Genomic DNA, 24,791 nt, shown 5'->3' with positions numbered 1-24,791 from the left:
TTTTGGTGGCCATTGGGGAACCAATGTATTCTTAGAAGTACTGCTCTGCCATTTTATTTTAGGTGCTTTCTCTGTTCAGGGAAACGGTGGGAGAAGGCTTAAACTGGCCATTCGGTCCCAGCACAGCAGCCTCGGTTTTGAGAAGTCCATGTCCTTGGGTTGGTCATATCACATCCTCTGAGGGTGGTCTGGGTTCAAGGGCCAATCAGATAGTTTGGCGTCCTCAAAACCCCTGATGAAGTAGTATCCCAGGAGAAACCCTGAGTCCAAATTCTCTTACTACTGTAATTTTCACACAAGTAGGTTTACTTACCTGCTGGAGGAATTTCCACCTTTGCTGAAATGTAAGGGAACATTTGTCCATGCTTGCTGAATGCGGTGTCCTGGGCTTCTCACTGGTATTAGTTTTCTGGTTCTGGACCTCCATCGTGGGTCTCCTCTGTCCTCCTGCAGACTCCCCCACTCCACTTGAGTGCTGGTTAGGCCATCTGCGATAGGACAGTCTATGGGACGTTCTACCTCAATCTTCCTGTTTTACTACCGTCCCGCCTTGGCGCTGGAGGCTGCCCCTGCCCGGAAGGTTGTCAAGACTCCAATACTTGCTTCATCTGCTCTGGATGCTAGTCCTGGGTCCCCCTCCATGGTCTTTTTCATGGGACAGTTTTCTGTGATTGGGCACCATATCCTTGTCCTCCGAGCCATGGGATCCTGCTTTGGTAGGCTCCACCATCCTATAGTCTTCATTGCCATTGCTTTTGCTTCTGGCTTTAAGGGCTTCCTTGTGGGAAGGCTGCTTATTTTTCAGCCACTGGGGTATGATTCCAGTTCCTAGGATGTTGCATTCTGTAAAATGGACCTAAAAAACAACCCCTGTACTTACTGGTTGTTTCGCCTCGTATGACTGAACCCTCTGCCTGCAAGCAAACTGTCCTTGTGGTCTGGAGTCTAGACTTTTTGGAAGTGAGTCAACCGCATGTTGCCACTGGTTAACAATGGTGTCTGCCTATTGCACTGCATGGTCTTTTGGGGCTCTTGGTTCTCAAACTGAACTATGGACCTTTTAATCGGGATCTCCTCTGGTCCTCACTGAAGTAGTTTGCTAGCAAATCTGCATCTGTGGGATAGAATTGGGACTTACCTGCCTTTTCACCATACATGTGACTTGACGGACTGTTTACGACTATTTGAAGATTCTTCTCCCTTTTATTTTTCTTAAGTGAATTTGCACATACATAGCTGCCCCCTTAAAGTTTCCATCTTTCAGTTTATGGCCACCAGTTTTAGGCCAAGGACTAAAGAATTTTAGACCTTCTGTACAATTCCAAATGCATTTTTAACGTTGTGTACTTAAAATGTGTACTCTGTTTTTTAGGGATGTACCGCCCCACTAACTACACCACAAACCCCCCCCCAGCCCCGCAATTCCATCGATTATCTGACGTGTGCATTTGTACTGTTAGGCTACTGTGTCTGTCCCTGGAGTGTTGAAATAATGTGACTTGTGTTACTTGTTGGCACTGGGGTCCCCTGTTGGACTATGTGAACTACATTTTAATGTCTGGTTCCCTTCTCTTCACCTTCCATGTCTCTATATGTTGTGTGCCTATCTTCAGATAGCGGGCCCACATTTTAGTATAGAGTGGAGTGTCAACTGATGTGTACTATTTTATACTACATGAGGTATTGTGTTTGGGGTTTTAATAAAGTACTTATGCAACTAATAGGTATGTATATATGTAATGTACCATACTGGAATAATGAAAAACACACATTTATTATATTTCCTATGGACAAACGCTTGGCCTAACTGTACATTTGTCTCAGCACCCAGCCACTTCCTGGGGTTCAGTCGGACTGCTCTGCCACTTTAGCATTTTAAGAGAGGTGTATGCTTTCTTTTTGGTGGGTGCTCTGTCCCACCTTAAGGTTAGTGGTTGTATAGCACAGGGGGTAGAACAAAAACTGCCTTAACAGGATAGCCCTGTGCATGCTTCCAGGAGCTAGGATGGGCTCTACACAGCACCACGGATAATGGTCCATATTCTGCTACCTCGGCAGCAGATCCAATGTTCACTTAATATCTTGTTTCTGCCACACTCACATATGGTAGACACGAAGTCTAAGATTCACTGAATCTTTGTTACTGCATAAATCGCTCATTGCTGAGGCACCACTGGACTTTCACCAAAAGGTCAACACACTCAATTTGGGATCAGACTGTTGTGTTGACTGTACAGGCCCATAATCCTTTTGAGCATATTGCTTCTGTTCTTGTTGTGCACTTGCAAAAATGTGTTAAATTGCGGTCACCTCCTCTTGCCGGACCAGTGCACTTCAGGACATTTGTTCAGATGAAATTCTTACTATCTCATACAGAGGTGGAGCTGCATAAGCACCAAAGTGGTTTACAGAGTCCCATTCCATCCCTTGAGAGGAGCAATACAGATCGACTGATCAAACAAGCTGGACTAATGCAATAAATAGTTCGCTCTTAGGCCTTCCAAGTAGGAAACCCATCAGCACCAGGCCATCCACAACATGTCAGATCAGCTGATGTTCAGCTTAGAAAAAAATAATTTTCCAGACGATCTCAAACCCTTCACTGGCTACACTTTCCATATAGAACAGACTTTAAACTTGTCTGCATGATCCGCAAAAGGTGCCTGAAACATATATCATTCATCCAACTAGCCCCAACACCCTGCCAAATTCCCTCAGATGCAGCTAAGCCAATAACCTGACCCTGGGGTGTACACAAGGAACAAAAGTGGAAAGATGGCTAGAAATGGCTGTCCTAAGACTCTTCTAGAATGGTACTCTTGTTCAGAAGAGAGTTGCCTAGTATTTCTGTGTTCGACAGCCAACCCGTGTGAGACCAGATTCATCCGCAAAATGATTGTTCTACGCTGGTTAAATACAGTGAGCTAAGACATGGCTGTAACCATGGGTGTAATTTTAGGGGGAGGACAGGGGTGTTTGACACGCCCCCCCCCCCACAACTTTCATGGCACACCATTTTGTCCGCATTCATTTGGCTTGGGCACCTTTTATTCAGATGAAATTCCCCCACCAACATTTTCAGCAAAGTTACTCCACTGCTGTAGTCTCCTACAGAGTAGAAAATATCACAGAGCAGGTTTTCTAGCAGTGTTCCCAGTAGAGGGGCTCTCACATTTTTGCCAATTTTGAAACGTTCGGGGTTTCACACTAGGCCAGTAATGATAACCCACACATGGACCCCTTGCTCTGTGCCGAGAGCCAGAGTATGCAATCTGTGGCTCTCAAGATGTTTTGGACCAAAACTCCCATGACCCCTCAGTATTGATTGTTGTACAGGGATGACTGAACTAGTCCAAAACATCTGAAGAGCCAAAGGCTGCACACCCCTGGTGTAGAGAGCACATCAGCCACATTTCAGTGAGGATTCCTAATCAGGCGGAAGTACACATCTGAAGTTGCTCTTTCAAAAAGCCATTTCTCCTCTGGTAAGATACATTCAGCTAAAATGTGTCTAATCGCTCCCGAGTGGGCACCATCTCATAGAACAGGTTATCTAGCCATGTTCATTCTCACTAGAGGAAGGATAACATGCTTAACTATTCTTTCATATGACCCTTAGCCCTTACTTCCCTCAAGCCCTTCAAATAGCTGTCCACTGAGTACTTCATTCAAAGAAAATGGAGAAAAAAAAGTACTGCCCTTAAGCGACAGGGGAGTTCTGAAAGCATGGAGCGTGATCTGGCATACCCCACTGCAGGGGGCAATCGAATTGTAGGAAGAGGGACTGAGGGTACAGTAACCACCAGGGGGTTAAGCCATCCTACCCCTAATGACCAATCCAAGCATTGATTGGCTTAAGACAAACATGATTGAATATCTATGGCACGAGGGTCACGAGTGGTAATCCCCGTACAGTGCTGCCACAATTTTCAAGTTATGGCAAGCTGAAAAACTATGCTACCTACACAACTAAGGGCATATGCTACAGAATGCAACATTTACACAATGACGGCACTGTGGGTCAGAACTTAGACAATAAAGAGCAGCACAAAATTAGCCCGAGAATCCCACACACAAGTTGTACACATACAATGGAAGCCTGGTCCATCCTCGATAGCAGGGTACAGACAGCCAAACATTCACATCGAGCAAGAATCTAACAAGGCTTAAAAGCAGCAGACTGCAAGTTACACCATCATATGACTGATCTAATCAGCCGGGGCTGCGCCTTTGCCCTCACACGTGCAAAGAGGCAGACTGGTTGTGGAACCACACAACATACTGGTGGTTTATAGCCCTGGTCTCTGGGCAAATAATTCCATGCTCAGAGTAATGCTTCCGCTGGGTGCATATCATATTTTGACAAAATGATACTCACATTCCAGTCAATGGTGGAGAAAAAAGGGTGACGTTTTATCTCCTCTGCACAGTCCATACTGGAACCTGAAACAAAAGAAATCAGTGTTGCTTCTTCAGTGAAATGTCTCAGTGAATACCCCTGTCCTGTGAAAGACTCTTGAACAAGCTAGGAAATCACAAAAGGATGACCACCTGCATAACCGGTCTCTGCTGGCTTCATCAGTTAACTTGGATACAGATCTGAGAGGCAGTTTGGTGCAGAGGCGTCGCGGGGGGGCTGAGATGGCTGTAGCCCCGGATATCTTGTTTGTAGCCACAGGTAGACGCTCAGGGGTTAAAACCAAAAGGCAAGCTAGACCAGAGTCCTAATATTAGCATAGCCAGACCTAGCAACACCGCTGGTTTGGCACATCACTGCAGCTGGACTACCTTAGTCTAGCGAGGTGCCAGCCAAGGTAGTCCACACCACTGATGTTGATTCAAACACCTGTCCATGCCAAACAAGTTTTACTCAGAGCAGAGAACAGCTTTTTACAGAAGTATAGAAATGTTACGGCCCACCTGGTGGCATGCCAGACTCACTGAAAGTGAGGCAGTGTTACCCTCAGCTGCAGGTTATGCAGCACAAAGTGTGATGCAGACTTGTCTTGCACAGAGATAGATTGCGCCCCCCCCCTGGGCACTGAATCGTGACCGCTCAACTGGTGTCAAGCTAAATTTCTCTTACGCTACAGATTATGTAAGTCACATTGGAATTGTGACGGTTCGATGGCATCAGCTTTTTTGGTGCAGTGCAAGAGTCCCTCTATTAGATCCTAATAATGTCCTGGGGTATGCAGGGTACATCAGCATAGAATGTCTTAATGACTTAGAAAGCCTCAGTAGACCAAAGGTGTAGAGCATGAACCTTTGGGTCACCTTTAGCTAAAACTCGGTCTACTAGGGATAGATCAGTTCTTGGGTAGGATAGCTCACAAGCCCTGGTATCCACAATGAGGGCCGTCTTCACTTTGCACGTTAAAATCCTGTGGCAGGATGGACAGCCTGTCATCCTTCAGCGGTCGATAAATCAAGACCAGGACATGGGAGAACACCTTTTATTACAGCACTTGCAATATGGCATGAAGTGCTATGTAAGAAGACATTTATAGAAAGGCACGATCCGCGTGGGGATGATCTGCTAGTCTGGATCTAGACTTGTCCCGAGTCACAAAGATTTATCAATAGCACACGTAGGTTGCTACCAGTGCATCTGCCACTGTGGTAGACTCCCCTAGAGAATGGCAGTGGTCTGTTCTTAGTAGGGAGGGCACATTAGGTGGAATGGTTGTCTGAACAAAAGCAAGTTATCCCCAGTTCATTGGTCCACAGATCTGACAGTGATTTGAGTGAGGCCAATGCAGCACAGTGTTATTCAATTTCCCGTTTACCTAAACGATTATTTGGATTCCTCTTGAATAGAGCTCGAAGCAAACTCTGAGCCTCGTTGCTAAGGAACTGAGGCATGCCCAACTTGGCCCTGAAAAAAATAGGGAAATGGGTTAGCAACACTGCAGGGAAGAAAATGCAAATGCAAACAAAAATACAAAAGTGCTGAAGTATATGAAGAAAGGAAAGTTGACAGAAAAACAAAGCAGGAAAACCCGACAATCAGGGTCTTAAGGAAGGTGGATATCCAAAATCAACCCTGTGGTTAGATTTTTGGAGGCCAATCTATTATGATGAAGCGGAAAGAAGGACACGGAAGTCTAGCCAAACCCAATCAAGGTTGGTAACAGGGTGGCCAAGCCAGGACTCAGGAGGGTGAGAGTGGTCAAGGGTTACAATGAGACAAACAATTCCAGTTAGACAGGCAAGTACAACATTGTACAATGATATATTAGGCCTTTAAAATCTACAATAGGCAATGAAACCTCTAGGTATCTGTGTAATAAGGAGGCAAGTAATCAAGTTTAAAACACAGTAGAAGCACTTAAAAGCAACTCTAAAATAGTTCCCTACTACTTAGCAAGTCCATTCCTGAGATGGAATGGGCTTAGTGTCCTAGAATCATTAGTTCCAAAAGATATACTTGAAGTAGGTTTACTATGATTGAATGATGCCAGTGGTTGCGATTTAGCATTCCAGGAAAGTTCATGTAGGTAACTTTCAATCCCACTACACTAGGTAAAGCCCAGGAGAGGATTCTTGACAAGACCACCACCGTCCTAAATAGGGAAAGGGCAACAGGGACATGATGTTATGCCCATGTAACCCTATGGAGGAGGGAGGTGGAGGGGAAGCGAAACTGTTATGTTAACTTACCCCCCCTTGCTTCAATTTTCCAGGTTACCACAGAGGTTCTGGATTCCATTGGGAAAATGTCCTGTGCTTGGTCCTGTCAAGGGAGGGCCAGGCGTCACGGGTGCAGAGTACGGTTTCAGGCACGGGATTCAGTTGGTCAGCCGTGGTACCTGTATAACAGTTCCAGGGGCTGTCCAGCCGATTAGCCTTGTGACAAAGGAAAATACTTCTGTGGAGAAGGCAACCTCTGGAGACCTCCAGGGGACGAAAAAAAACTGTCTGCAATAGGAGTCAACATGATCAGGTGGCAACAGGCAATCTTCAGTTGGTGAACAAGCGAGTAGGGCCTGCACTACTTCCGTTGAGACTAGATGGCAAAACATGAAGGAGCAGGCATCTTGTAGCAGAAGTAGAAGATCCCACAAGTCCCAAGGATGCACTCGGAATGGCGATGACTGCAGCGAGATAGCCAGCGCATGGGAGAGCTCTTTAGTGCGCTGGGTGGTCCAAGGACACTTCTGAAAGCTCATCTGGCATTGATCCTCGAGCAGGGGGTCAAACACTAACGAGGGGCTTTTTGAGATCAGAATAGAGGAGCAGGGCTTCAATGGGACTTGGCTGGACGCGACGCTGGTCAGCGGCATCAGTCATCGGGCTGCACTTCTTCGTAGGGGTCTTGGATCAATTGATCTGTCGAATGGTTGCAGGAGTCCTCCTTTTATCCAATATTTGGACTGGAAGCGCCCCCGGGTCTACCGATGGCAGGGATCTGCACCATACAAACTGGCAGTGGCTATCCATTTATGGATAGCAACTGGCCAAACATTCTGCCCAGCAACAGACATTCAGGGGCTCGATGTGGACTTTTCCCAGACCCAAATCCAGCCACACAGTCACTTTACCCTTGAAAGCAGAAGCTTTCCCTGGGAGAGGGCATTCCATATATGGCCATTCTGGAATAGAGGGAAGGCGGCGGTCAAAGGACATGGCTTAGGGCAGGGGAATATCTCGTGGCACTGCCCTTTTAGAGTATATCGTACTCTTTATGGCATTATGCAGCCAAGTGAAGTTGGAAAATATCCACTGCCACCAGCCCATCCGGGACATATTGCATTTGTAACCACCAAGTTACAAAAGAAAAGGTTAAGATACAAAGTATCCTAACAGCACTTCACTATAGGATGTGTGCTGCTTTTCGAAATGCAAGAAATCCAGTACTGAAGGTCTTATGGACTGATCAGTTTCCCCATAGAAATGAGCCCAAAGCAAGCTAAAAGCCTAGTGGCTCTTCTTGCCTCCAAAAAGTCACGCCAGCAGTCAAAGCAAAAAGAAAGGGTGTCTCATAGAAGGCCCTGGGAGGAAAGAAGTAATAAATAGTCCAACAGTCTTTAAAATGACCTTTAAGTGCCGTATTTGTATTTCTTTATATAGCTCAAACTCGGTGCAGTCATCTGCTTGTATCTCCAAATATGTTTAGGTATGTATTCCACACGATCATGTTGTCACGCACTCTATGCAGTAGACTAATATAGTCCTACTTCAATGCTTTGTTTCCTGAATTCTCTTCTGTTATTCCTTATCTGACAGCAGAGGAAAGCAAAGACACAACATTGCCAAAGGACAGGTGAAAATCTCATGGCAGAGCATGCTGTAAAATGCAAAAGTACAAAAGTAAAACTTTTTTTAAAAAACCATTAGAAAAATATCCACTGCCACCAGCCCATCCAGGACCCATTGCGCTTATAACCGCAAATTGTAAGAAATAAAAAAAATTAAGGACAAATTATCCTAACCACACCACTAAGTTGAAGTGTGCAGCTTTAAATATACAATATTGTCTCCCAGTATTGATAGTCTTAAAGACTGGTCAGTTTCTCTACAAAAATTAGCAAAAAGCAAGGGAAGAAAAGGAAGTCAAGCGGAGAGCTTTACCTCTAAAAAGTCAGGTCAAGAAACTGATACAGGCAAAAAGATAGGTGTCTTACACTTCCACAAATTGAGAGGGCGTATGACAATGATGCTAAACTCCTATGGGTGTGACTGATGCTACGTTTTACACTAGCAATGGGGGTTATCAATGAAGGAACTGAAAAGTATGTAACTTTGGATGCACCCTGTTCCAGCCTTCACAAAAATAAAAAATAAAATAATAAAAACAGAATGACTTGACAAATCTGGAGGTTTCATCCCTTCTGCTATCGGGGGAGCCAGCTACTTTGAGGCTAGGGTGAGGTGCCTGCTAAGCAAAATCCTCCCCAAGGGTTTGGAAAATCATAACCTCACTGGGAGTGGCTCTCCACAAAGGGAGGAGAACTCCCAGGGGGAACTCCCTATTCCCAAAGCATTATCTGCATACATGGGAATCCAAGAAGTAGATGTTACATTCAGCTTTGAGTCTCAAATTGATACTGAAAATGCCTTTGGATGTATAGCTCAAAACAATGCTGGTCTCTCTGCGAGCTTGACAGCTGAACAAACACCCCGTCTTGGTCATGGAGGAAGAATAAAAGGCACGATCAAACTTGAATGGAGGAGTAGCAATACAGAGGCAAGCCTCCAAAGTGAGCACATTACCCAGGGGTGGAGCTGCACTGCACAGCAGAGCCAGCTGTGCAGAAGAGAGAAAGCAGACTGATGCTGCCCATCAGGCACAACGCCGTGCAGACTAGCAGATCTGGCTTTATCTGGAGGCGTGACCACACAGAGGATGTGGTGGGCTCGGGCCGGAGAAAACGGCAAATCCAGACCGTGAAGGCGGAACAAATCCTCCACTCGCAACAAATGAATAGAGGAGCAGAGAAAGACTGGTGGCAGAACCGAAAAGTCACTCGTTTCCAGATGGGAATGGCAGAAAGCCATGGAGAACACCACTGCTACCAATCAGATGCCACCTCAATGGAGCAAATCCTGAAACATAGAAGGTACCCAGGTCTGCTCACAGTGGAGGGAGGCAGGGGCAGAAAGACTAGAGTAAAAGGAGGAGAAGGATTACCACCACAACCCCATACCAGAGGAATAAAGGCCAGAGAGAGAAAGAAACAAGTGACACTAAGGGTCACGGTAGCCCAACAAACCTGAATATTTTAATCAGTCAAAAGGCTCACAAAGTAAACAGAACCTAGAGAGGCATATGTCAAGAGGGGTCACCAATACCCCCGGGGGGATAAGTGAGACATTGGGACAAACGCCAGAGAGGCAGAGGGGCCCAATAAAACAAGTGAAGAGTTAATTCAAGGGGAACACAGACCAGCAAGACATGAACCCAGTGGGGAGAAATCCAGCCAAGTTGTGGAGAGGTATTCAGGAGGTATCCCTCCACATACAACGTGGACATTTAAGCTTATTTGGAACTGGACATTATTGCCAACTTGAGAAACATTTGGACTTTGACAAGACAGACGAGAACTGTTAACACCAGGAAGAATTGGCTTTTACGGACAAACAACGGATCCAAAAACCAGGAGGAATTCCTGGAAACCCTGAAAGATTGTGATGAACAGTTCTTAAGGCAGGACACCCTGCCTAGTTCTCCTATGTGGTAGGGCCAGTTTAAAGGATAGGTTTGGACAGAGGACTATTTTGTTATGTTGACTGACAAGCACCTTTTCATAGTTTGCTAGGAAGGGAACTCCTCTTTTAGCAATAGGGCTAGAAAGGAGTTACCTTTTTTATTTAAATAAAACCCTTTGATAACATGTCTTCTGGTCAGAGTCCTCCTTCTGGCTTGCCACAATTACTAGATGTTTTTGCATGCCGGGCCGTTGCTATGTAGTCAACCGCCCTGAGACAGGAACAAGCGAACTGGAGGCAAGTGTTTCCATTTAGCCCCTCTAGGGAAAGGAAGACGCACACCAAAAAGCAAGTTTAATATAAAGCAGTAGGTGGTGTGTCTGAAGGGTGCAGTTCATCTTTGTGGACTGGGGGGTAAAGGAGCAATGGAGAAATGCTCTGGGTGCTAGATCTGATGCAACAAAAGAGTCTAAAAAGCAAAACTGATGAATCGGGGGCGACTTACTTGAGAATGAGGGTCATCGTCTCCTTACGATCCTTCCCCTGGAATGGCAACGAGCCTGTGAGCATCTCAAACTGAAAGGAGACAAGAGGACATTTAGTACAGGAAGGAAGCAGGTCCAGTGAGAGCACTCCCCATCTCTTAGGCCAAGAACATCTTGTATATGGTTTGGCATCAATGTTCTGCTTCCGGTGTACACAGCGCAGGATTACTGCACTTCATTTTGAGTACCAGAATGAATGGCTCTTGCTCTAAGTGCCAAACATACAGTGTTGGACTCGCTCCACACAGGTGAGGCGCCTCATGGATGAAAAACTAGAATAATGCGCTTATGGTGCCATCTCTGTGGCAAGTTGGTGACAGCAATATTACAGCAATTGGTCTATATCGCCACATATAGAATAGAGTATTAATCGACATGAATGGCTGGCACAGTACAGTTTGCAACTATGTATGCATCATCTTGAGTGCTGTGGTAGAATTACATTTCTGGGGTTATGGCTTCCCAACCTTCTGGATCCCCCCCCCTAAACATTCTGCCGACTTCCTTGGTTTTTCAACTGTTTTGTGGCAAGAGACATCTACTGATGCACTCACCATCCTCTGCTGCGGGGGGGATAGGCTGAGTCCCAGGGGACTGAGTTGGTCTGTCCGCTACTTGATGCGCCTTCCATTTTTTTAACCCAATTACATTTTTGCATATCATTACAAAACAGAGTTCAACAAAACTCACATATCCACAAAACAATAGCAATAAGTATAAATTAAAAATAGAGATAAAGAAAAAAATGATGCACCTTCCAGAGGGTGGATGAGTGGGGTAGTCCCCCATCTGTGAGATGCATCAGGACTATAAGCCTCGGCAGCCCAAGCCGCAGTCTGGGACAGTTTACATAATGAAACTTTACCACAAATGCTTGGCAAAAAAGTTACACATGTACTAAGGAAGAAAGAACAGCCCAGGTTACCAACAGCCAGTGTTCAGAATAGAATGCTGCATCGTATCAACCAGCGAACACAGGCAGCAGTGGACCGCAAACACACCCATAGGAAGTAATAAAATGGTGCCAATAGCACAGTGTACACTCGAAACCACAGACCCCTACCAACCAAGCGATTGGGTCAGAGGTATGCATCTCAGTGAGCAAGGAACACACCCGACCCAAAGGAAGATACACCATATCATTTTGGATTCAGTGATCTTGGATGATGGGACTAAATGCATCCTGCGACCACGTGTCAAATCCCCTGAAAGAATGAGCAGTTGAGGCAATGGCCACAATGTCGTACATGAATGCACTGGTGAGGCCGCTTGCCTGCAGCACAAAACCGATAGAGATGCTAACCTTGCCAGCAATAAACAATCAATATATAAATGCACCAATGAAAAGCCCACATCGGAACTGGTCCAAAAAGGGATGTCCCTGAGCAGCCCACCAAGCAGCACATTCAGCACCTTCAATCCAACATGCCAGGAGGTATGCACCTGTTTTTAATGCACTATGTCCCAGTCACACTGAATTATGTTCCCGCAGAGTCCGAGGACATTGATCTGGTTTCATTGGTAGGAGTGTGGGGGGACCAGCTTGAGGTAGGCTTCTGGAACTAAGAGGCCCGGTTTCTAAGTGAAGTGGTTGGTGAAGGAGCCCATCACCTAATCTACATCTTCTGTTGCTGTGTGGGGCCCCTTATTGACACCTTCATTTTAACGCCCTGCTCACAGCCATTTTGTTTTGACCTATCCCTTTGTCCATGAAGACCATGAGGCATGGCAGCTTTTGTTTAAATCCATTTTTATTCAAGCGTCATAGTTGTTGTACAATTACACTCCATATTACTGCAAATTCTGAATTATAAGCAACATGATTACTGTAAGAACAACTCAAAACAGAAACATGTGAACAGATGCTTGCATTATGAACATCAAGAACACAACCTATGGGTCTTGGTGGTTCTTTAGGTACCAGCATAAATTACCCACTCCCAAATCCATCCCCAGGGTCCTATCATACCCCTATGCTGTGCTCCCAGATAACGTGATTCTATCAAACGTGTAGTGCCTCAAGTGGGTGTATCATCCCGGGTGAGAAACATTGAATGCACCAATGCATTTCATGCCATCACTGCCCTCACACATCCCCTTACGTAATGCCCTAAACCATACGGCCGACTCCACCACGGAGCAGCATCTTGGGTCACCACCAGTTTTCCAACCTAGGTCGAGTGGGGTACTTCCATGCCATGGCGATCCTCCGCTTAGCCAACACAGATATGATATGATATGATAGATTATTTATAACGCGCTTAATACCTAGAGGTTTCTAAGCGCGGACCCGGGGATCGAACCCGTGTTGCTCCGTGTCATCTTGCTTCCAAGGCGAGCACGTTGCCGCTGAGCTATCCTCCTGGGAACAATCCTCTCCTATCCTGCTAGGTCCATCATCCTGGTCCCCGGTCTGGCCACCCTTGGTCATGGAGAGAGTGCCAGCAAACAGGCCTCTGGAACCCAATTAAACCTAGTGATCCCACTGTGACTGTGCCTTATTCTAGCCCCCACCCCCTTTCAGAACAGTTTGATCACCCTGCATCCCCAGAGCATTTGCATCAGGTCTGCTCCAAGTTCCTTGCATTGTGGGCACCCATTGTCCGAGGCCCCAGGGATATTCTTTGTGGTGACTAACAAATAATTGGGCGCGTGTGAACCTAGCATTCCTCAAAACCTTGTGATTTTGTCCATTCACTATCTGAGTTCTCTTCCAATGTCCATTTCCATTTCACTCTCCGATCCCCTTCTGTGCCCCTGATAGGAGCACCCGATATAACCTTGATATCCCGTGACCCCCCTCTGAGATATACAATGCCAAGACTGGGTCTTCCTCCATTTGCTCAGGGAACTTCTGCCACTTTAAGCCTTATATAGGTCAATAATTGGCCCTTCTGTATGTTGGCCCCTTTAGTCAGTTCCTGAAATGACAACAGGGCACCATCTAGAAGTAGGTCTCCCCAAACCGCTATCCCTTTTCCTCCCACTTTCTTCCACTGTGTCCTTATGAGCCGCAGAGCCTAGCAATCCTCCCCAAAGACAATTTCCAGGGGGATATTGGGCGAATGCGGCACCCTGACATTTAGAAGCATTATGGTCTCAACTAAATCCTCTTCCCTAGTTTTAGTAGGTACAGCGAGTCAGGTAGCCTTTTCTCTAACCAAAGCACCCCCTTCAACACCTATGGGTCTATTGCCTTTTGCAGTAGCAACGCATCCTGCATACCCTCATATGATAACCACCCGGCTACCGTTTGCAACTGACCTGCAAAATAGTTTCATGTGGTAATTTCATCCCAACTTCAGTATAATCACTGCATAATGTGCTTCCTTGTTTTCACCCAGGCAGTAGGGGCTGTGTAAATTAGTTGGACCCATCTGAGAAACTTCTCTCCAAATTCCTCAAGCGTGGCATAGACCCATTCGTATCTGAGTCAAAAGGCTTTAAAAGAGTCTAGCGAGACGACCGCACATCTATCACTGCTCAATCAGGTCCAGTCTATTACCGAATTAAGTCTCCTTAGATCGTCAGCAGTGGTTCTGCGTGAAACCTACGCAGTTTGATCCGGATGCATCATTAATCCGACTACCCTAATCAGCCTTTCAGCCAAAAGGGGCGTAAGGATCTTGCAGTCCTGACTTAGCATAGGCCAGGGTCTACACGACTGGTAGCAATCTCGCGATTTGCCTAGTTTCAGCATTGATACAATTACAGACTCTTGCATGCTGGGTGGCAGTGTCCCCAGTTTGTAGGCTTCTTCAAAGGTCTCCAACAATCTCAGTGTCAATTTCTCAGACATCACCCTGTAGAATTCCGCTGGCAAGCCGTCCCCTCCAGGTGTTTTCCTGGTCTGAAGAGCTTGGATGACTGTTCCAAGCTTTTCATCCATAGATGGCACCCACAATGCCTCCTCCTGTAGTGCGTCTAATGATGGTAATGCTATCTTGACAATGCCTCCATGATTGCCCCTTTGTCCCTTTCCCTGCTTTCTTAGTATAATTGTTCATAGAACCTTTAAAACATGCCATAGATCTTTTGTGATCTCTAGAGCTGTCGGCGTTCAGTCACCACAGTAGTCACTGTCCGTGCGCCTCCCTACGGCAGATACAAGCCTGTATCCTCCTCGGCTCGTCTCCCTGTCCGTCCAATCTTTCCTTCCAGGTTGGATAATCTACTTTACTGAGCCTTTACCAATCTGCCATGCAATCCTGCCTATTTGTCAGCAACTTCCCCTCTACTTGGCCATCCCTGGTATGCACATTTTCCAAAAGTTTCATTCTAGCTTCTGATCCTGATAGGTGCCCTAGTAACTCCCTCCTATCTCCTGTGGCCTTTTCAATTGCCTCACCCATCACCACCTTAAAAGCTTCCCACAGTTCGCCCGTTAACCTCAATCTTGTATGCCAAATGCTCCCAGAAGGGGTAAACTCAGTTTCCGCAATAAGTCTCCACGTAGGTACCGATGGTGGATCCATGTCCAACAGCTAATTCGTGAACAATGGTGCATGATCCGAGTGTGTCTTAACCTCGTACGTGGCCCCTGTGACTTCCACAGGTGATTGCCAACTGGTGAACAGGTAATCTCTTTGTGTATGTACTTTGTGCGGAGCTGAATAATGGTAATAGCCTCTATTATTTCCGTTAAAGGTTCGCCAGTCATCCAACTCCAGATACACCAAAATCTCCCACAAAATGTGGGCAGGTGGCGCCGGCTTCTTGTACTCATCATCGAACCTATCCAATCTGGGGTTCAGAGGACAGTTCAAATGCTCACCCCAGAGCCACATGCACCCTTTGTATGGTGCTAATCTGGAGTACAAGGATCGAAAGAAAATGAAGGTGTCATAGTTGGGGCATCGTTATTAATACACCCCTCCCGTCCCACCACATGACTGCACACCAAGCCCACCCTACCTACGTCAGTCTGCACCTCTCTCAGCTGGAAGAGCACTGATGGAGCAACCCATGTGAGCACCCCAATGGAATACGCAGAGAAGGTGGTTCCATAGACCACTCCAAACCCCCCCCCCCCCCCAACTACGCAATCCTGTTTCTCAGCGTTGAGGTGTCCCCTAAAGCAGGGCTATCCCCACCCTCTCCCTTCGTACATGGGAAAATCACCCAGAGGTTTTTAATTCAACTATTTAGCCCCCTTATATTCCAGGAGGCAATTCAAAGTGTGTCAGCCATTAGGGCTTATCAAGTTTGCCCCCGCCCAGTGTACCCAGCATCTCAACCCCCCCCAATCCCAGCCTGAGCGGTTATGCTGAATACCTGTATTCCTAACTCCCTTTGTGGTTACCCACCCTCCCTGGTGATCTAGCCCCTCCACGCCCCACCCATTTGTTATTCCTGCGTCCATGGCTCAGTGGCCACTCCCTCCCATCCGATGCAAAAGCAAGCAATACTGTAATCGAGCTACCAACTACAGGAAAGAAAAAAAAGGAGAAATGCAGAAAAGCACCCTCCTCTCCCCATTAAACAATTGGCCAAATAGGTCGGACTAGCATGGCACTATCTGCCATTCGACCCCACTATCCTTAGTGGTGTTTGCCATTTGGACACCACGAGAGAGTATCCCATAAACAATGGAACTTGAGGCAGCCAGTCTGCCAAAGACGCAGAAGGGATGTGAAAGTAATTTAAGTAGAGATTTAGGCAGGTAGGTGCCGCCTCGATGACCGACATAAAACAAATCCATTCTGTTCTGAACCATTACTTCTCTTGAGTGTCTGCAGTCTCTCCTCTGGTGTATGGGGCCAGCTGGTTTCCTGCAATAATCCTCTGTCGCTCAAGGGTGCCATTTTATTAATGTCCAGCCATTTATTGACCTTCAGGATTCTCAAAAAAGTTAGCTTTCCCATAATAAAGTATCTTCAACATGGCTAGATATAGCAGCATGTATTTCAGTCCATGCTGGTGTAGTCTGTCCTGTGTTAGAAAAAAAAGGTTCCTCCTCTTCTGCACCGGCGTGATATAGTCAGGATAAATTCTCAGCATTGCAGCTGCACGCCTCATCTCCCCCTCCTTCTCTAGAGGCAACAAGGATCTTCTCTATCCTTAAAGTATATTTTAGCTATTGTCCTGCTGGTGCTCCCAGGGAGGTCATTTTAAGGATCTAGGAGATCTTTGGACTGAATCCTTGTGTCAACGCACCAGGGCCCACCTCCTGAAGGAGCAAATTCTCTATGTAGGTGGTGGGATCCCTGCCTTTTCGCCCTCTGGCCACAACAGGATCCCAATATTGCTTCTCCTTGTTCTCCCTTATGCGTGATCTTCGAGGGCCCTAACTTTTGACATTCGGCTATGAACCCTGGATTGCAGCTCTATTGTAACTGCAGTTACATCCTCAACCTTTGTCTCCATTTCATGGACACTGGCAGCTAGAGAGTACATCTTGCCTCAGCAGGTACACAACAATCTTAACGACGTCCATCTTGGTCTCCAAAGAGGTCCGCAGGACTGATACTGCTTCCAGAATCTGTCTGTCATCATGTGCGTGCACAGTCTGATCCCCAACCACCTCACTTGCAGTGGGAGTGGAGGGGGTGGGGGTTTGCCCCCACCATTTCCTACTTGCATGCAAAAGGTATCCATCTTGGTTTGGATCACCTTTCCCAATGTTTTCCTGTTCTCCATGGATTCTAGCAAATTCCAAACTTTGCAGCAATCACCCTGAATGTGTGTTTGTTGCTCAGCCCAGGCCCTACTGTATGTATCCAGCAGGCTTGCATTTCTGTGATGGCCTCCCCCCCCTCACACAATGGCCGAGCAAACAGCCGTAGTTTGCCTAGAATGCGAGCTGCAGGTGCGGGCCTGCCCTGCGTCACTCCACATGCAGCAGGGTACCCTGCTCTAGCACTGCGGTGGTCCACTGGTGCACTCTTTGGGGGCTTCCCCTCGTATTGCGCTGCAGTCCCCTCAGTTCCGGCTTCAGTGCTACTCAATGGGCCGATGCTGGCACCGGGCTACCAGTGTCTTGTGCCTGCCTTCCGCCGCCCACCGGCTCAGGACTTCCAAGCATCTCGCTCCAAGCAGCCCAGTGGCTTACTCGGCCCCCTGCAGTGCGTGCCCCCCCCCCGGCTGGTGCTCTGTGAAGTGGCCACCTCACCAAGATTACAGTGCAATCCCCTCAGCTCTAGCTCCGGGTTACACAGCGGCTGCCATTTCCTTAGACAAGCGCACACCACTCCTTGCAGACTTGCCCCTTCGTTCCGCACCACTGGCTGTCCTCTGAATTCAGCCCAAGAGGTGCGGTTCACTTCACCAATCCCGTGGATCATAAAACAGGGTTCGAGATGTCACAGCAAGTATTTGAATTGCAGGAACGGTTGGGAGCCGATCAAGATCACGTCCCGTCTACATGGCAGTTGCCCCGCTCTGGGATGTCACTTTTGACAACTGATCGGGTGTAGATTGGGAGGTGTAGAGGACATTAAACCAATCTATATCTCGTGGGGAATGGAGGGGTTAAGGTCAGCCGGAATGACTGGTTGCCAAAACCGGTGTGTTTTCACCTGTAATGTGACTGGTGAAGGTAGAAACAGTGAGAGAACCTGTGCATTCCTCGATTTCCTCGACCTGAATTCCCAGAAGACTGCTACCGAAGATGGGCTAATGCTGAATATCCTGGCGTGTGATTTTGGCAGGACCTGGTTGCCTTTGTACTTGATCCGTTACATCTCTGCTGGTTGAATTCCATCAGGGGATCTTTTTCCACTTACTGCCACCTTACTAGCTGGCTGGACTGGCTGTTAATTTTTACTACAGCTTCCTGGTCTGCAGTGCTGACTGGCAAATCCTGCGCAAAGTGCCTTAAGGTGGAGAGTCTTCCTACCTGAAATTTGAGCAGCATGTTGCTGCACCGCCTTAGCTGTGTTAGGACAGCCTTGGTTGTCTCCTGCCGTTGCCTCCACTTCTACCCCTTCCTGCTCCCCCAAGCAGACCTTGCGATTGCGTGGTATACTCGCCTGCCAGGACTTCTATTCACACGTAGTTCCTTTTTTACTTCACACAGTTGCACATACAACTCTTGGCATATCACATCTCCTTGATTCATCCTTCGATTTGGGTTTTCCCATAAATATTTGCATACCAGACATTCATATATGGCTGGAGTTCTTATTTGCAATGTGCCTTCTTGGCTTTTAATCAGTCTCTATTGTCTCAGTTTCTCTGGCTTACTTGTTATAGTTTGTACTTTGTGTGGTCGCTGAAACACCCTGGGGTCCCCACTATGCCTGGGTTTGACTCCCTAGCTTTGCTTGCCATTCTTGGGTGCTGCCTGCTTTCCACTTTGGACTGCTCATGCGTCATTCCGTTGTCTCTCTCCGCTTCACCTCTGCACGCTGGCTTCCATCCAGGTCCCGGTAGGTGAAATGCTACCTTCTTTGGTTGGTGAATGCAGAGGAGTCTTCCACTGGCTCCTGGCGTGTCTGCGGCATGTTCCGTCCTCGCAGCATTTCTCTGGCGAGCCGCTCGGCTCCGCCACACCGCTTCCAAACACCACAAGCCTCACAGAGAGGTACACCAACTTCTCCGAAACCGCAGCAGCCTTCAAGAGTTTGCTTTCAAGCTTTAAATGTCCAGTGCACAGGTGCATTCTGAAAACTAGAACGCTCATTGTGCTTGAAGCGCCCTCTGCTCTGCATTCTTTCCTTCCTCATCCATGTACTTGAGGCGATTATGGGAAATGTTGTCCATTGATGTCGATTGATACATGTTACTTGGGAAATCACTTTAAACAGTCCTGAATATGCCAGTTCTACAAGGTAGATTATTAGAACTGCAAAAGGTAGTTGGAGTTTTTACATTTTAGACCAGGGATGGAAGTTTGGCCTATAGGGTTTTGGGAAAAGGTTTCTCCATTTTCCCTAAAGTGGATTGTATATGTATGGCAATAGGCCATTAGAGTATTGGGTATCATGGGATTTTCTTCATGGGCAAATGGGGATACCATGTCTCATCCAATGAAGTCATGACAACTCCCATGGAGGAGGTCTCCTCCCATGTGATCCTCCCTCATAGCCGCCCCAGGGTCAGGCGCAGGCTCAGGTAGCGGCTGCCGTCCCCTGGCCACATGTAGAGGTGGTTCCTTTGCTGGGAATCAGTGATAACTCCATTGGATTCACCACACTAGGGTATTTGTACTTGCATAGATTACTATTGGAGACCTTTTGGAAACCCTTGAAACTCCTTCCACTTTAACTCCTGGGGTACTTGCCTAAAGTGAGACATCTCCCCTCCTGAATTCCTCCATTCGCCCTGCACAGTGCCATATCTGTACATTTCACTGAATCCAATTTCACCTAATCAGAAATCTTTGAATTCTCCTTCTTGGAATTGGTTAGGTAAGTAGGTACATTTAAAAACATAGATAGGGGTGGGGTAAGGGGATAAGTTAAGGTAGGAGGAAGTGGGGGTATCCCCCAGCATAATTAAAAAAAAGAATTAGAAGAAAAATAAATTCGATTATTCTCCTTTAGGTGAAGTGGATTCAGTGAAATCATGGATATCTGCACAGGGCAGGGTCCGGCCCTGTGCCATCAGTATAGGAGATTTTGGGAAATTGCTGAATTTGCGATTATACAAAAATAGAAGTTATGACAAAATAAAACACACAATGCTATTGCAGACCCCCCCACGTGCATGTCGGCTATAGAACCGTGCAAAGTTGGTTGCTACTGCTAGTTTTAATATAATAAATCACATCAGTTCAATCCCTTTTCCTATCTCCTCCCCTTACTTTCTTCTATGCATTTACTCTATCAGAATTGTCCCTGGACCTAGTATGATAGCAACCTCGTCTTTCTCCTCCTCCCTCCCATTACTGTTTTTTTTCCTCCCCAATCCCCCTCCAGCACTATCTGAAATGTCGTCAGGCCTAAGATGATAGTCGCTTGTTTTGTTCCTTCCCTACCTTTCTGCACCCCTCTCCCTCACCTCTTGTTTTTTTTCTGGCTCTACCAGAAATGTCGCCAGGCCTAATACGGTAGTCACCTGTCTGTTTCCATTTCCTTCCCACTCTCCCCCTCCCTTCCTTATCGATGTTTTAGCTCTTGCACTATCTGAAATGTCGTCAGGCTGAGTACGATAGTTAATTTCACATCCTTACTGTTCATGGCCTGTAAGAATGTCATTGTTTTTCCCTTGTTCCCTCCCTTGCCTTGATGCGCTTTGAAACACATTGTGTATAGGCGCTATATAAATAAACTATCATATCAAAGGTAGTAGATGTTGCAAAGCAGTCAAGCTAAACTTGAGGAACGAGGGCTGGCAGTGAAGTACAGTTAGCACAGACAGTTAACTAAGAAAATATACAAACTGGTACACTGAAAGTTACACACTTCAATAAGCCACATAAATCTCTACAAGTTCAAATAAGTAGTTCAAATCAGACATAACATACTAGGAATCCACAGTGCATGAATAAACAGTAATTGTCAGGAAGACACAACCCACTCCTATATTAAAATGCAAGCCCGCTGTCTTGTGAAGGGCACCTTACATTTAGTCAAAAGGGGAGGGACGAAAAAGGGAACCATAGCTAGTATAGTACTAATACAATAAACAGGACCCAAGATGTCAAAATTGAACAGTGACTGTAGTCCAAACTTCTATTGTAGTATTATACATAATACAAATGGACATTTAACAGAAAACGTAGGCCATAGGAGAGAGAACGGGGAGAACACTCAAGAACACAACGCCAGATGTTAAACGTTAGGATAGTTTAAGATGGATCTTACCATAAACAATCTGATGGAAAATAGTTACAGCAATAATGATGATGTGTTATTTATATAACACCTTAATCCAAAGCGCTTTACAGAGCACATATTTACATACAATATCACCCAACCGAAATTGGTATTCATTTATCAACCTCAGAAGGATGAAAGGCTGAGTTGGCCTTACCGGGATTCGAACCTGCGACCTGTAGATCACGTTCAGATCACAGCAGCGAGCGCTGAACCCGCTGAGCTATTTTACCGGTTTACAATACTTTGCGGTTGTACATTGTAACCAGGCATTTATAAAATAGGCCGGAGTGTAGTACAAGATTTTAAAAAACCTATAAAAATCAGTATTTAGCACAAGCTAAAATTCCATTCCTTGGCCTAAAACTCCAAGGACCCAATGGGGGGGGGGCACTGAAAATGCCCAGAAGCACATACGTAAATCCAAGTCACTTTATAAGAGCTCCAAATAAGTACAAGAGTTGCCCATAGGAATAAATGGCAGTCAGTAGGAACAGCTGTGGTTATGTCGGGAAAATGAAGACAAGTAACAGTTCTACCCCACAGGTGCCTAGAAGACAGAAAACAATCCTAGGGGACACAAGAGGACATTCTCTTGAAGAGCTCCAGTGCCAGGTTGGCGACCCATCAGCCCCATGAAGAGATGCAGCCATTCAGGATTAAGGGCAACAGAACTCTACAGCAAAAAGCAGTTGTAGGGGACCTGCAGAAACCTTTGAACCAAACCAAACTTTGGGGCAAGTATCTCAAATAACTCACCAACCCAGAGCCCAAAGGTTAAGTGCTTCCAGTGGTAGTTCCCAAAAAGACTGTTCAGGAAAGATGAAACCGCCAAGTGAGTACTGTCCTTTTCCAGGTGTTTACAGGATCCAGACACCCAGGTACTTGAACCAACGTTGGCCAAAACGAAGAATAATCAGTCTATGCTAAAATGGGATCCACCAGCCAGAAGACATTACAAAGATGCCTCCTAGAAGACTATGGGATCCGACAAAGTAGATTCCAATGGGTCTGAAGACTGGGCCGCCAACAGAACAGTCTCATGAAAGCTACTGCAGTGAAGGTGACCCAGGCCAAAACTAACAGAAGAGGTGTGGTATATTGGGGTCCCAATAACCTATTAGCCGACGGCAGCTTCCTACACCAAGGTGGACGACCAAGGCAGTAAACCAGCTCAGAGAAAGTTGCAGCCAACCCAGGAAGACCAGGGTGAGGCAGAGGACAGCCCAGAAATGTCATCTAGCACCCAAAAATCCTAAGAGTGGCCAGGGTAAAGAACCAACCACAGCCAGTATGACCAAACGGTTTCAAAATTCAGCACCAGAATCTTCCACCAGAAACATCCTGCAAAACTGATGGCAGGATCGGGGTTTCCCCTAGATAACGCTACGAACTCTAATCAACTCAGGGCACTTAACAAAAGATTTGACGGCCAACCGTTCATTTCGTTCCCAAAAAACACCACACATTCAGGCCCACACACAAGATGTGTAATGTCAATTCTAGGGTCAGGGACTAGTCTATACAAGTCCAAACCACCATAGATGGTAAAGGGCAGGACTTCAAAAAAGCCAATGTGCACACAAGAGTCATTTTAGGCCTGCCTTACGGGTTCCCTAAACATAGGAAGGCCCCAAAATCAAAATGAATAGATCTGAACTTAAAAATATATTAGTATCCCAATGGTACCCTTGGGCAATTAATGCGGTAAATCTACTTGCACCCCTAGTGAAGCCAAAACTAAAATGATTGTTGCCACTACTCAAATCCAATGTAGGGGAACACCACCACCATAGGGGCATAATGGGGTGCCCTGTGGACTACCACAGGACCATATACTAAGGCAGGGTTACAGTGGCAGGAGGACTCCAGTAGCATAAAGTTTAGGGGGTCTCCAAAAGGACAGAAGAACCCCAAGAATGAAATTCCACCCTAATATGGAAAGTGAGGCATCAGCTATCTGTGGAGGGTTGAAGAATTCTACCCCAACCCTAAGAAGATTATTGAAATTGGTCAGACGGGTGCGTTTTTAAGCGCTTTAAAGAAGGAATCCATAGGATTTACATGCATTTTTGAACACAAATCTCAGTAAATGTAAACCTGGTGAGCTACCTTTTCAACTTGTGCATCAGGATTTACTCCATTTTCACATTTGACCTCAGAAGTGAATCCCTCACACACTGTTCAAAATCACTGCATTACCACACTTCCTGAAAATGAATTAAAAAAATGTATTTCATCTACAGCAACAGGTACTACGATAGTCATTTATAATATACAGTCAGACCCCTTTTCAAATGAACAAACGGCCCCCTGTGCCACTATGTAAGAGGGTAAAATAACCAAAGGGATGGCTCTTAGGGAAAGCCTGCGCCTCAGGTTTCCATAACTCAAGGTCATCCAGTGACTGATGGCTCTATGCTTCCCGGTACTAAACCCAGCCATGACAGGTAGCTTTCCTACGCTTCCCAACCCCACTCTCCCATCTAATTCTCTCCTCACCAAAGGTTAGCAGCCTTTGACAGTGACCCAAGATTCCAGCAGTTAATGGCAGCTGCCACTGTTGCCCAGATAAACGCAACATAAGGAAGATCTATCCATCACCATAGCATCTCTAATCTCTACCCCTTGTGCTCTGTAAACTGGATTACGGTTCTAGCCTACTCCTTGGTCATCCCTCCACTCCCTTTCTCCCTTAAAATTCTCAACTTCACCACACACCTAAAACCTACCAAGTTCTTTCCCCACATCTGAACACCAACCCAACACTTAATGACTCTCCTTGCACAATCACTCTTTAAATTCAGATGCCTTGGCTACAGATCCATCCATAGTCTTGCAGCCCTCTATTTTGCATCTTCATCTACTCTCACAGCAACTCTAAAATCCTCCTCCACCTCTCACGAGCCTCTTACTGCTCCACTTGCCCCACCCTCAACTGGAAAGTCCTCCGCAGGAAATTAAAGCCAGCTCATCCATAACACTGTTTAAGACTCAAGATGCACTTAGTAACCAAGCAAGGGGCACGTCTCACACTCTCGATAGCCATCTCAAACGGACCCCTTCCTATCGCTCCCAACTATGCCCCATATACATGTAATAAATGTAAATATGTAGGTCGGTGACATGCAGAGGAACTAGGGCCCCATTGTTTATCCTATTGATGTCTGCCCCCCTCATCTGCCTCGATCTGTCTTTATAAACCATACATCAACTGATTTACTGTCAGACACAGCCCATTGAAAAGGCATCTTACCCAGGGATTGCCTCGGTCACCTGTATCACTTCCTAGATATGAGATTCATGTTTGAAATAACATCCACATTGTTTCATG

The 24,791-nt window shown here is 46.3% G+C and overlaps 1 protein-coding gene across 4 annotated transcripts in view; it reads right to left on the bottom strand.

Moving 5' to 3' along the window:
* RPS6KA1 (ribosomal protein S6 kinase A1) overlaps window positions 1-24,791 on the bottom strand; it is a 918,695-nt gene that overhangs the window by 345,445 nt on the left and 548,459 nt on the right. For all 4 annotated transcript variants that reach the window (XM_069622861.1, XM_069622863.1, XM_069622864.1 and 1 more), the window contains 3 exons: window positions 10,658-10,728; window positions 5,790-5,878; window positions 4,379-4,443 (listed from right to left, as the gene is read on the bottom strand). In XM_069622861.1, the coding sequence (XP_069478962.1) occupies window positions 4,379-4,443; window positions 5,790-5,878; window positions 10,658-10,728 (225 nt within the window). The remainder of the gene's footprint in view (window positions 1-4,378; window positions 4,444-5,789; window positions 5,879-10,657; window positions 10,729-24,791) is intronic.

Source organism: Ambystoma mexicanum, chromosome 11 (genome assembly GCF_040938575.1).
Source record: "Ambystoma mexicanum isolate Mex_15411 chromosome 11, UKY_AmexF1_1, whole genome shotgun sequence".
NCBI classification, from domain to species: Eukaryota; Metazoa; Chordata; class Amphibia; order Caudata; family Ambystomatidae; genus Ambystoma; species Ambystoma mexicanum.
This window is presented reverse-complemented; position numbering and strand designations above follow the sequence as displayed.